This window comes from Arctopsyche grandis, chromosome 6 (genome assembly GCF_051622035.1).
Source record: "Arctopsyche grandis isolate Sample6627 chromosome 6, ASM5162203v2, whole genome shotgun sequence".
NCBI lineage: Eukaryota > Metazoa > Arthropoda > Insecta > Trichoptera > Hydropsychidae > Arctopsyche > Arctopsyche grandis.
In genome coordinates, this window is record NC_135360.1 from 13,310,499 (window position 1) to 13,324,502 (window position 14,004).

At 34.7% G+C, this 14,004-nt stretch overlaps 1 protein-coding gene across 1 annotated transcript in view; it reads left to right on the plus strand.

The window, feature by feature from the left end:
• Nucleotides 1-12,672, plus strand: part of Scp2 (Sarcoplasmic calcium-binding protein 2) — a 76,069-nt gene extending 63,397 nt beyond the window's left edge. Inside the window, exons 5-6 of the mRNA XM_077432765.1 lie at nt 11,648-11,860; nt 11,963-12,672. Of these exons, the coding sequence (XP_077288891.1) occupies nt 11,648-11,860; nt 11,963-12,073 (324 nt within the window). The 3' untranslated portion in view covers nt 12,074-12,672. The remainder of the gene's footprint in view (nt 1-11,647; nt 11,861-11,962) is intronic.
• The last annotated feature ends 1,332 nt before the right edge of the window (nt 12,673-14,004 follow it).

Here is a 14,004-nt window from a genome sequence, read left to right on the forward strand (position 1 = left end):
AAGTACATCTATGTATGTATGTATGTATATATATAAAATTAAATTCCATTCCCCCTCCCTTCTTGGATCCGCCCATGAAATTAATTCATTTCACCCCGATTTAAAAGTATAATATAATATTTATTAAATTTTAGTCAAAGTGCATTCATTTTAATTTCGTTAATTACATTTCGGAGTCTGTCTTAAATTAAAAAAAGCTCCTTCACTGTCAGACGTTGATTGAAATGTATCTAATTAATTTTCAACAAAATTTCCTCGTGGAAATGAATTAATTAATGATCACTCGAAAAACTACGTCACACTCAAGTTAATACACCAAAATTACGGAATTTCCAGTTGCTAAAAAAAATTAAGAAACATTTCGTTTTGATTAATTAATTATACCAAATGGAATTAGATAATTGAAAAAAAATACAAACGAAACAAAAAAATGCTTTCTCGAAATAATATTATTCCCATTAAGATTATACAATCATTTTATTTTTCTACACAAAAAAAATGTTAATTAAACGTTCGTTAATAATTTTAATTTTCATGCCCATTAAGGATCGCTACGAACAAAGCGTTTCGTATTTAAAAAATCTGACATAATGCCAAAAGCAGAAATGTGAAGTGACCCTAAGATTGCTTCCATCCCACTTTGCAAACAAACACACACATACATAGCTCCCAGTTACCGTTATTGGAATCGTTAACGAAAACGTCACGTACTCGCTTAACGTGAGCCTAAAGCGCAATTAATCCCCTAAATTCGCTTATTACGCTCACACCGATTAAATAAATACAAAAGGGGTTTTGTGCCGCCGAACTCGAACATAAATACCGTTTAAAAACGATTAATGGGTGCTTGAGAATATTTCGTGTTCATTTTGCAAACGTTCGCTTTTGTTTGCTACTGCTTAGTGATGCATTTTGTTAACGGTCATAATTGTCCCCCGCCCTACCGTTAATTAACGTTCTTTGTTCAAATCTAACAATGTGAACGACGGATGAAAGCATCAGTTCACGTTGTATTTTATTCGAAATAAATTCGATCAGGGTTTGGTTTGTATTTTAAAAAATCAATCTCAAAAAACCCGCCCATCAATTGTATTGAGCTTGGCAATATGTAAATGTTGGATCTCTTCATTGGCACAACATTTCACGGATAAAGACTAAGCTGGGTGAATTCACTTTAAGCAAAAAAAAAAAAAGAGTTTCATGCTAAACGCTCCGATTTAATTTATATTTCCTATTGATGCTAATTTGCTATTTATTTATTTACATATTCTTCTTCCTTACAATTCCTTTTCCGCATCCGGACGTTTGCGACCACCTCGTCGATTATTTGCAGATATCCGCATCCGTCTTCAGCGGCTCGGAAGAGCTCTTCGGCGCTCATATCGGTCCACATGCGCATGTTTTGAAGCAAAGACAACTTCTTCCTGCCAATCCATTTTCTATATTCTATTTTTCCCATGGTTATCAAACGGAAAAATTGTATTTTGTACACCCGTATCATGTGTTCGAGATACTTCATATTTCTCCGCTTGATGACAGAAACAAGTTCCCTGCCTCTTCCTATCATGCTTCCTGAGAACAGCTTCATTTGTGACTTTTTTGGTCCATGGGATCTTCAGCATACGCCTTTAGACCCACATCTCAAAAGCTTCGATGCAGCTGATTATTCTGGTCTTGAAATCATGTCCAAGTTTCACATCCATATATTATAGCAGCAGTGACCAGGCGTGACCTCTTCTAGAATCTTTTTATTTATTTTTTTAATAATGATGAAATAAAATTAAAAGTTATATCGATACATTCCCAAGAAAATAAAATACATACTCCCATGTGTCGTAAAAATCATCCACAGGACAGCAAGGCCAATAAAACTCATCGAACTTATTTGAAACATATTTTTTTGTTTGAAAACCAGTTAAAGTCTGTTCTTTAATGGAGAAAGTATAGAGTCAGTTACGTAACATACTATTGTTCCACAAATTGAAGCGAGTAATCGAATTGATTGAATTCGATGAACATAAAAAGTGTCATTATCGGAAAGAGGATCAATGCCGTGTAGCCATTTCTCTTCCTTACACTTTTGGGGAAAATAAAAATAAAACATAACATAGATTTCTGATCATTAAATGCTTTTAATATGAACAATTAACTTCATTCTAATTAACTCGATTGTACTGTCAGCCATAAATCGACCTGTATACGTTATTCAATAGAATTATTTATGCATAAAAAAAACTCGAAAAAGAAACGGCCGATACAAATCTCGACGAAAAACTTCCACGGTTAAAGGAAATGCGCGAGCCGTGAATTTATTAAAAGCGTTCGTCAAGTACTCGAGTGGAGTTTTCTCTGATTTTCCACCGCGACGATGAAGCGGAGATGAACAAAGTGGGACGAGAGGGGGGTTTAAAATATTTTCGCGAACGTGTCGTCTCCGGAAGACCCCGGGGGCTTCGCTTAGACCCCAGGGCCACAATAGACCCGGATAAAGCCCACCTCGACACTAGGACCCATTCACTTTATAACGTCAATGCTGTACACCGACGACCGTAAATGTTTGACAAAACGGTCTTAAGATAACATTCAAACACACTCTTCATGCATGGTGTGCCAAGTCGAAATTTATGCTAAAGACCATTTTAAAATCTACGGTGGGGAAATCTCGCTCATGATATTATATGTAGCTTATTCTTCTCACTATTCATATATGTATGTATGTACATACACAAATACATGAGATCATAAATAAAATAATATTTTATGTAAATATATAATATGTACTTCATTTTCGTTGTAAATTTGTCTTTTATACAATCAATATTTATTCCTGTTATAATATCAAAAGTTTTATATACACTTTTGGTCGGAAAAACCTAAGTTTTTCACGAAATAGACTCACCCGATAAATTCAATCTATAAATTTATAAAAATATATGTACATGTACGATAATATATGTATGTTATGTGAATTGAAATAAGATTTTGTATTAAAATAAAAACAATGAAAACGTCAATTCTAAATATAAAGGCAGTAGTATATATAGCTTGGTGGTTGTGCTAACCACCGAAAGGTTCCTGGTTTGACCTCGATTGAAAATAATTTATTCGGAGTATTTCCGCAGTGCTGCTGGTCAGCTGCGAGCAATGAGTGGTTAGCGTATCCTAACATCTGAGGGTTCACGGGTTCGAACCCTGATACAGTGCTATTGGCCAGACTTTAGACGGATATTTGTGACTCCGATTCGATCGTTTCAAAACTCGCCAATTTATATGAATTCATTTTTGAAACGGTTCCTCGCCACATTGGCAACCAACCTACCTATTTGTCACCACTATTTGAATATAATTTCAAATTTGTAATCTAAAATTTATATAAATTCATACATACCTTTAAACCATAGGTGTCATTTTTGGGAAATTTTGGGCACCATGGTAAAAAAATTAATTTAAAAAAAAATTAGAAATCAAATTGATTAAGGGTATTATTTATATATTTCTTTACTTAAATGCTATTTTAAACGATATTTAAATGATTAAATGAAATTTTACAATATTTTTACTGAAAATGAGATATTTTGCTCTAGGATATGAATTGAAGTATCGATCATATACTTCATTTTCTTCAACAGACGCGTCTAAAGAAAATATATTTATAAATAAAACCGACTTCACAGCGTTATAATTAAAAATAAATCCAGATTTAATATCAACGGTAAACCGGTCGTACTACAGGATTAAAACTTTATTAAAACCATAGCACGATTTTTCTTTTCTGCACTTAATTAAATATAAAACTCAATACTTAAGAGGAAAAATATATTTTAAAATTCGTATGAAAATCTCTTGTCGAAATTTTTCGGGGTAAATTTTTTGAAACAGGAATCGTCTCGTGCGTTACGGTAACGTAATTTACATTTTAATATATTTTCCTGTGGATATCAGAAATGTTACAATACAAAAATAAAAGGCGTGTTTTACATGTAAACAAGAAAATACATAATATATGCGTACATATTACGTAAAAAAATGGAAAAAGGAAATCCCCGAGGTAGCAAATTCTCAAATTGAATCGATACCAGCGCAAACGTGTCTTATTAGACACCGAAGACATTAAAAGTTCATTTCGTTTTATGAAAGTATAAAAGATAAGTTTAATCATATAGTGAAATTAATCATTTTTGAGCACCGATTGTTTGGAATAATATAATCCATTTCCAAGTAATATAATATAATATATCAAGGAAATCTTTGACTGTATAATCTCTTAGCGACCTTGTCCATCTCGACTACCTCATTACTGGATAACTTCACCCGGTTGAGACTTTTGAAAAGGGTCAGCTAGCACTTCCATCGCAGTGAACCGATCCTTCATCAATCACTTAAAACAAAGCACAAAAAAACTAAAACATATTACCAAGATCGCACACAAACTAGGTGTGCTGAAAAAATATAAAAAAGATCGTTAAAACTGAAATTCGATTAAATTGTCATGGTTGGCTTGAAATGCATCGTTTTTATATACGCTCCTTACCTCCTCCTAGTTTTCCTCACCCCTTTCAATTATTGTCGACCCGGTGTTAAATGAAGGTTAACAGCGCTTTTCCCATTTTCGCGAAACGTTTCTGCAGAAGCTATTCCCTTATCTCCGTCCCGTGGATTTGCGGTCGCCGTGTATATTTGTTAAACTGTTGAATTATTTCCCAGAGGACCACAGTCTCCTCGTTTATTTAAATCTGGTTCAATATATTCTAATGTCTAATAAGATTTCATTGTTACTTTTATTTTTGATACTTTACATAATTTAAAATACCTACTCATAAGCTTATAGCAGATTTTATTTAATATTTCGGTACACACTTATCTAATATATAATTTTGAAAGAGACATTGTATGTAAGTTTTGGTTCGTAAAAAGTTATCGAAAAAATCTAATTTTCTATGAATTACGACGATATCGATATCGATTTCGATTCCGTTTTAGATTTTAACTACATTTTCGATTCCGACTTTGATTTCGATTGATTTTCAGTTCCGGATCCCGATTCCTGTTTCAATTCCGGATCCTGATTCCTTTTTCAGTTCCGGATCCGGATTTCTTTTTCAGCTCCAGATCCGATTTCAGTTCCAATTCCCGGTTCCAGTTTCAATTCCGATTCCCTTATATATGTATATGTATGTATATAACAAAAAACATTCGTTCCTAAATGGCTGTCGTTAAATTTTTTTTTTTTCGATTCAAATAAATTTCATAAAAAAACAAATGAAATGTTTACTATTAGATTAACCATGGTTAAGCGGTTTATATTACATATATCGAGCGAAGCCGGGTAAAACTATCAAATATACAAAAATCCTACACTATATTTGAATATTGAATATGCAAAACAATAGCGAAAAACAAACAAATGAATTACTAAAATGATGAATCTTTGTTTTCCGCTATGAAGTTTTTCTATTTAATTTAAATTACAAATTTTACTACATATTCGCCAAACATTATAAGTGCATATATGCATTCCAAATGCAATCATTTTTCCATCCAGCGAATGTTCGATTCGCAACTGTCAGTTCGACCAATGCTCATCGTTAATCGGTTGCACACAGCCGTCTCGTGCGAAGTAACACGACATGGCCATGTCTGAAGCTTCCCTCGTTTCCGATTGTCGAGTGAAACGTTCCATTTAAACATCACAAAGAACAATACGTATATATATGTAGGTATGTACATGTGCAATACGTGCAAATGCAGATATGCAAAAATTCTGTGCGATATTTTCATCGAGGTCAGCCATTTTTAAATTTCAACAGGGCGGAATGTGGCGTATTACCCTTCATATAAATGAACTTCGTCTTTGAATGCTTATATACATACATATATCTTCTAAAGTACATATTAAACTTTCGGAAACGAGAACAATAATTGGCATTATCTAAAGTAATTAATTGACCACAAATTATAAAGCTGAAAAATGAAGTTATGTATAGTGTATACCCAAAATGGTGTCCTTATTCACAGCTAATCGATTTCAGAATATAATTGCTGTTGTTATAAATAGTTCAGGCTAATTACATACTATATTCGCTAGCTTAAAATCATTTTTTTCTTTTTTTCATTATAAAACATACTTTTCAAAATAATGTTCAAATTTTCTCTCTTTATATTTTCTACATAGATATTCATTTGTTTTATTGCATATTATGTACATACATATATACATTTTAAATTTACTTCCATTCATTTAAAACGATGCTGTTTCATCATGTTGTAAATTTTACTCTTTTCTACATATAGTGAAATCTCTAAGGAAGAATATTTCTCCAATGATTACTCTGCCTACTTGAGGAAATAGGATGCTAACAAAGAAGAAAAAATGATTTGAACCAGTTTTATATGAAGTCGCCTCAGCAACTATGTAAATCAAATAAAATACTAACAGGAAACAACCACCACAATCGAGTACTTAACATCATTTAAAACATAGCAATGTATATTTATCTGATTTTAAAAACCCAAAATTTCCGATCGTGATTTAAATGCTCTACCTTTTAATTTATGGAATACAATAATTCATTAATAACGAACACATAATCGTACATAAAATTAGTACGTGAAGGGAGTGAAAAATATTCGTTTTATACGTGAAGGGATCGCCGATCGTGTATCGACAATCAACCAGTGGAAATTTCATGGATTATTCGGTTTGCATAATAAATTCGATCATTGAGATTTCGGCGTGGCAAACTGGGCCACATCGTTGAACATAAATTTAGCTTTTATCAAAGGCAATCATGAAGTCCCCTCTTGTGTGCAAACTCTACATATATTATATGTTTGTACATAATATATAATAATAATCTGTAGGTAGATGTGTATTGTATTATATTACATTATAGTATATTATAAATCGGCTCTCGTACAACGTACATACATATATCATAATAATAAAATAATTGTCGAGAGCGAATATTATGTCCGGCATAAATCACGCTTTGAATATTGTCGAATGCGTGTCGCGTGTGAATTTATTGCGCAAAATGTTCAGACCATTTGTTGGCAATTTGCGGTATGGCACGCTCAACCAGATTCGAATGGGCGCGACGAATTTCGATTTACTTCATTGAATAGTTTTTTCGCCACGTACATCTGTACTCGATATATAAAGCATGATTAATCATACACTGCTCATTTCGGAATGGGGAAAATGTACCAATACTTGGTTTTGTATTTAGTTTTCATTTAGAGTATTTAAACTATAAATATGCGTGGCTAATATAATTTTATAGTTTTTAAAATTCGAACAAATTTTCATACAAAGCAATACTTCTACAGATATTGTTTTTATAGATTAAGTGAAAATTGATAAAAAAAACAACATGATATGTAATTACGTAATGAAAGTTTTGCCATACTGCTTAGCAACAATCTAAAATCATTATATTAGTACAGCTCAAGCCGGTAACTACACATAAACATCAGTATGAAAAATATTCTTTAGTTCATTTTATATGGATACATTAACATCTTCCGCAGTAACCGATACGATCTATTCATATTATACAACAGTACATGTCGCCAAATCGTATCAAGCAGAACGGGTTTTGTTTGGCCACTGCGAAAATATTCAATATTATTATAATGGCGAATGCACCCGTACTAATGAAAGTCCTGCCATGCGCATATGAATATTTTAGGAAACATTATATTGTGACAATATTGACTCGATGATACGACGCAAGCAAATATCGTCGCCCTCTATAATATATTTGTAAGCCGATTTTGCCAAAATTACATATGAACGTGCTGAAAATGGGCAGTACTGTATAGTATAAATAACGTATTTTTTACATGCAGTGCTGTGCCAATATGTTGACGTGCAGTGCTGGATAATATAAACGGACATATATGAACTAGTAAATTGCCCCATAATTGTATAAAATTTTCGTAAATATGCATTCCTTATTCCTCATACATAGGTAATTCATAGTTGACACATGTAATGTATCAAGTACATATATCCTTAAAATTCCTTAATTTTCTCATTTACATGGTGAATTATTAAATTTATATATTTTTCAAGGAATTTGGATTTATAACGTTATATACGTATTTATATCATTTTGAAACTTCTATTAAATTATATTTTACCATTGTTTTATAAACGCTAACGTGTTACTAAAAGGTTTGCCAATGTAAAATCTCTACCAAGCTTAAGTCAGAACGACTGGAAAAAAACGTGACTCAAATCGATGATAATGATAAATCTAGATATGGACGCGAACGATGAGCATTTGGAGGTTATCTTGTGACGATAGACGCTAATGGTCTCCATTTGGTGTGTTAAGTTACCCTTGAGATTGATTGCAAATGGCGCCTGCGTACCTATGAAATGGGGCTGTTGGCAAATAATAATTTTAAATTCTTTAGTACTTGAAATGACACTTTGAAGTCCAACGATTCACTAATAATGTACTTTTGAAAACTGTAAATTTTCACATATTATAAAATGAAGTATGTATGTACACAAGTATAATAAATTAGATAAAGTGAGCGAATGCACCGGAGAAAAATTGGATTAGTTGCGAAACCGAATTCTTAATCAGATATTTTTTTAAGTTAGTTGGCTTTACGTGTTACTCAGCCTTTTCCCGGCTGTTCGTTAGAGCGCAGCCAATAAAGAAAGAAAATGGAAAAACTCGTACGCCCCGATGTAGAAAAGTTTTCATGTCGTTAGAGAAAACTCGTCCGTACTCAATTACAGGATCTCACTTAATGAGATCATAATCGAATGATAAAACGATCTCGCTATAAATTTATAGTATCTACTCGTAGCACCTTAGACATTACTACATACATACATAACTAGACTACGTATTATTTATCGATAAAATAAACTACTTTAAGTAAGTATAAGCTTATTTTAAAGACAGTTTAATGTTGCGGTGCTAAAAACGGCAAAGTTAAACTAGTATATGGATGAGTATCGGGAGCTTTCATCGGGTTTACATTAAAGTTTGGCATAGACCAATATCCACTGGATGTTGGGGCTGTGCCTGTTGAAAGCTTCCAAGCTCGATATCGTATCTCGCCATAATAAACTTTACCAATTATCTATAGTTGGATAATATATAAATTTAATGCTCCTCAAAAGCATTGTAAATTCATCCTAGAGACTTTAAATGTGTCGTAAACAAAACAGTAGTAAATTTAGCTCTAATTGGAAAACCATTAGAAATTAAAAATAACTCGTAGATATGTACGAGTATATTAATACATCGATTTTTCAAATAACTGTTACTAATTTACAGTCCGCTGAACTCGATCTAATTATATTAAGTGAAATTGCAAAGCTAAAACTTGGATTCACAACTCAATAACTAACTTACTTAATATAACTATGATATCATACTTACATATATTCATTACGAATAATATTTTCAAAAGAATTTCATAGTTATATAATACATATAGTTGTTTTTTTATATCATAATACCCAGTATTATAATATTTATATTATTGATAATATGTGTTTGTTGTATATGTATTCGCAAAGCCACAACAATCAGTAAGAGAACATATGATATATGTACATACATATGTAGGTATAAAATGACTTTGGAAAAAGTGCAGCGTGTCGTTAACAATACGTCGTTAATCAAAATGATGTGTCGGCTTTATTTCTACCGCGAACAATGCAAAAAATATTTCATGGCGGCAATTAAAGGGAAAATTTACGAACGAATTACGCTGTAGCGTCGATTTCGGCCAGTATATCACGCGTTTTCATTATATACGTTGGCGTGTGGAAAAAAGATAATCTCCTAAAAAAGACGATAGCAATTTCTGATAATAGCCTCAAGATCGACCGATTAATCAGATCTTTTATTTCCACCGAGCGAAAACTTTTCCCGGCGCCTTAGTGCTTTCCGTTTTCCTGCCATTTTCTCTTGGTGATATTCCACTGTCAGCTCTAATTTCATAATAGATATCGAATATGAGACACGAGTCAAGAAATATCATTATTTAATGTCAATATTTTTATACAAACGCCTACACAACATTGTATGTAGAAGCAACAATGTATATATTTAGATGCAATATGCATACATATGTATGTATATTTAAAAAAGATTAGTATAATATACATGATTACATAAATATATTACTAGTGATTCCACTAAGCTTGACTCGGTATTTGTAATATAAACCGCCTAAACATGGCTAATCTAATAGTAAACATTCATTTGTTTTTTTTATTAATTTTATTTGAATCGAGAAAAAAATTATATATAAGATATATAAATACATTTTTTTTTTATTTTATACTAGTAGCCTGTATGTTCATAATTGTGCACTCAGTAAAATATCGCAATTCTTATCAACGGAATTTATAATTTAAAGTTTAATTATTTTTTTTTTAAAAAAAATCTTTTGTTTTTGTCGGCCGATCATATGAACGAAGTTATATACCGCGTCTCTTTCCACGATATACGATTCCAAGGAGAGAAAGAGAGACGGAGCATGGTGTTAACTGCGAGTACTTCGTACACACGCACGCACGCACGCATTAAACAATTATTATATAAGAAATACATTTGAATGTTATTTTACCTTTAAAATGTGTTCAATTTTATCGCCAGAGAAAAAATGATTATAATAAAACAAAGATAATCTACAATATACATCACTAGTTCCAAAGCGGGCTTTTTTTGGCGTAGTTCATTTTATTATTATCGTATTGGCCTATTGTTTTTTTCTATAGACGCATTTTACAGGGGTTTTCAATATAAAATATAATATGCATTTTAATAAAATAAATAAATAAGTACTATGTATTGTAAAACATTTGAATGCAATACAGTTGTACAGAAAAATATAGGTAAAATGTCACTTAAAACTTTCATCAGTTGTTTTTGTTTGAACTTGTAAAGGCATATTTGAGAATAGTAAATCAACCCTTTAAAACTCAATGGTCATCCGAAAACATCTATTTACAAAATATATAATAGTTAAAAATCCTCAAGTGTTTTACAATGCTACATAGTTTAATGTTAATAATAGCCTATGACATTAGTTTTTATTTATTTATATAATTTTAGCTAGTTAGCTTATTTAATACATACTTTATACGTTTATATTTATCTTAATTATTTTTTTTTTCTTATATATGTATTAAACTTACATATGTATAAGAAAAAAAAATAAAGACCTATGTATTTATAGACATAATTTTTTTCCGAAAAAGTAACTGAATTTGTGAGCAAAGGAACTTTATTCAGGACTTTATAAATTATTCAACCCTATAATTATTTAATAAAATACCTCATTTACTTTCATCATACAAGTAACTTACTAATAACTATAAACATCTGAATCGGATTTATTGATTTTAAAATTTATTAAAATGTTAAAATACTTAATTTCCCTAAATATCAGCCACCATTATTTTCCGGTTATTTTGAACCGCTAGTATGTACAAATTTTCATAAAAATATTTTCAAATTGCACTTCTTCATATAACATTGTTAATATTCATTAATTAATATATAATTTCAAGTTATATTATTTGTGCTTATATGTGTACAAATTTTATTAATTTAAAATAATATAAAAATCAATATTGACTCATTACTTTATTTAAATTTTACAGGTGTCTGTGGATGAGTGGTGCTCCATGTGGGACGATTATGCCCAGAACCCTGACAGAGCTCTTGAGTGGCAATCACGTTACATGAACTTCATGTTTGACCTAGAAGATGCTTCCAACGACGGGTCTATTGATGTAGATGAATTCACCACGGTCTGTTCCTGTTACGGACTCCAGGCCACTGAGTGCAAGACGGCATTCAACAAAATGTCCAAGGTAATGAAAATAAGGAAATGGAAAGGAGTTCGTAGTTAGTTGATTTAATATGATATATGTATTTCATCATTACAAATATTAATCATGTTCTTATTATTATAGGGCAAGGAAGTTGTGTCCAGGGATGAGTTTCAAGAACTCTGGAAACAATTCTTTTCTTCGGAAGATGCTTCCACTCCAGGAAACTTCATCTTTGGAAAGACCAATTTTTAAGGGATCACATTTATTTGAAAACCCACTACATATTACATATTGAATTTATCGTCAAAGTGTTACTCCAATTTTAATGTTACATTTTATCGAATTCAACTGTATTAATATTAATCCAAATACTTAGAAAAATGCTTGAAAAAATAGATGTCTTCATACTATATCTAATTATACACTATCATCCAGTAGAATTAACTATAATATAATTTAAATGATAGCCATTCAATGGCGCTTACGATATTGCGAATAATTATGTTATAACTCTTTAAGTGTTTTATTGGAAAAATGTTCTCGATCATGTAAATTAGACTATAAAACAAACATTCTTATTTATTATATAACCATCCCTTCCTTCTTATCCCACATATTCAAGATATTTGTGTATTCAAAATCTCAAAAATTCTAAATAAGCAACAACAATAAGGAAACAACGAATTATTAAAACTTTTTAATCACATAAAATAATTACAAAATATATTTTACAACAAACACATCATTAATATAAAAACCCAATCAATGAAATGTCCTCAAAAATTAATTACACCCTAAATATTCTTCACCATCAAATATATATATAGAAATGAACCCAATATAAACCTTGTAAAAAGCATGGAAGTTTTATTAAAAACATTAGAATTATTAATCTAATCTATAATTTGGAAAGAGACTTTGTATGTATGTAAATATCCTTGGTCGTCGTCGTCGTCTTCGTCCGTAGATCGGTGACGTCATCGAACACGTGATTCGATTTTTTTTTTTTTCGATCCATGGGCGCCGATTTGTTTTTTTCGATTCAATGGATTCACCCCCGCGGGGGCGCAAAGCGAGTAGTTTCATGGGGCCCCGCCAGGGGCGCCACAAGGGGCGCAGCCCCGTGGGGCTCAAAAGGGGGCGCCACAAGGGGCGCAGCCCCGTGGGGCCCCGAAGGGGGCCCGGGGGGCCCAGCCTCATGGGGCGCAGCCCCATGGGGCTCAAAAGGGGGTGCCACAAGGGGCGCAGCCCCGTGAAGCCCCGAAGGGGGCGCGGGGGGCCCAGCCTCATGGGGCGCAGCCCCATGGGGCTCAAAAGGGGGCGCCACAAGGGGCGCAGCCCCGTGGGGCCCCGAAGGGGGCCCGGGGGGCCCAGCCTCATGGGGCGCAGCCCCATGGGGCTCAAAAGGGGGTGCCACAAGGGGCGCAGCCCCGTGAAGCCCCGAAGGGGGCGCGGGGGGCCCAGCCTCATGGGGCGCAGCCCCATGGGGCCCCGAAGGGGGCCCGGGGGGCCCAGCCTCATGGGGCGCAGCCCCATGGAGCTCAAAAGGGGGCGCCACAAGGGGCGCAGCCCCGTGGGGCCCAGCCTCATGGGGCGCAGCCCCATGGGGCTCAAAAGGGGGTGCCACAAGGGGCGCAGCCCCGTGAAGCCCCGAAGGGGGCGCGGGGGGCCCAGCCTCATGGGGCGCAGCCCCATGGGGCTCAAAAGGGGGCGCCACAAGGGGCGCAGCCCCGTGGGGCCCCGAAGGGGGCCCGGGGGGCCCAGCCTCATGGGGCGCAGCCCCATGGGGCTCAAAAGGGGGCGCCACAAGGGGCGCAGCCCCGTGGGGCCCCGAAGGGGGCCCGGGGGGCCCAGCCCCATGGGGCTCAAAAGGGGGCGCCACAAGGGGCGCAGCCCCGTGGGGCCCCGAAGGGGGCCCGGGGGGCCCAGCCTCATGGGGCGCAAGCCCTAATAGGCATTAACTAAGGGGGGCGAAGCCCTAGACGGCAATTAATCATGGGGGCGCGGAGGGGCGAAGCCCTAAAAGGCAACTGATCATGGGGGCGAAGCCTTAGACGGCATTTAATCATGGGGGCGCGGAGGGGCGAAGCCCTAAAAGGCATTAACTAAGGGGGGCGAAGCCCTAAACGGCAATTAATCTTGGGGGCGCGGGGGGCGAAGCCCTAAAAGGCATTAACTAAGGG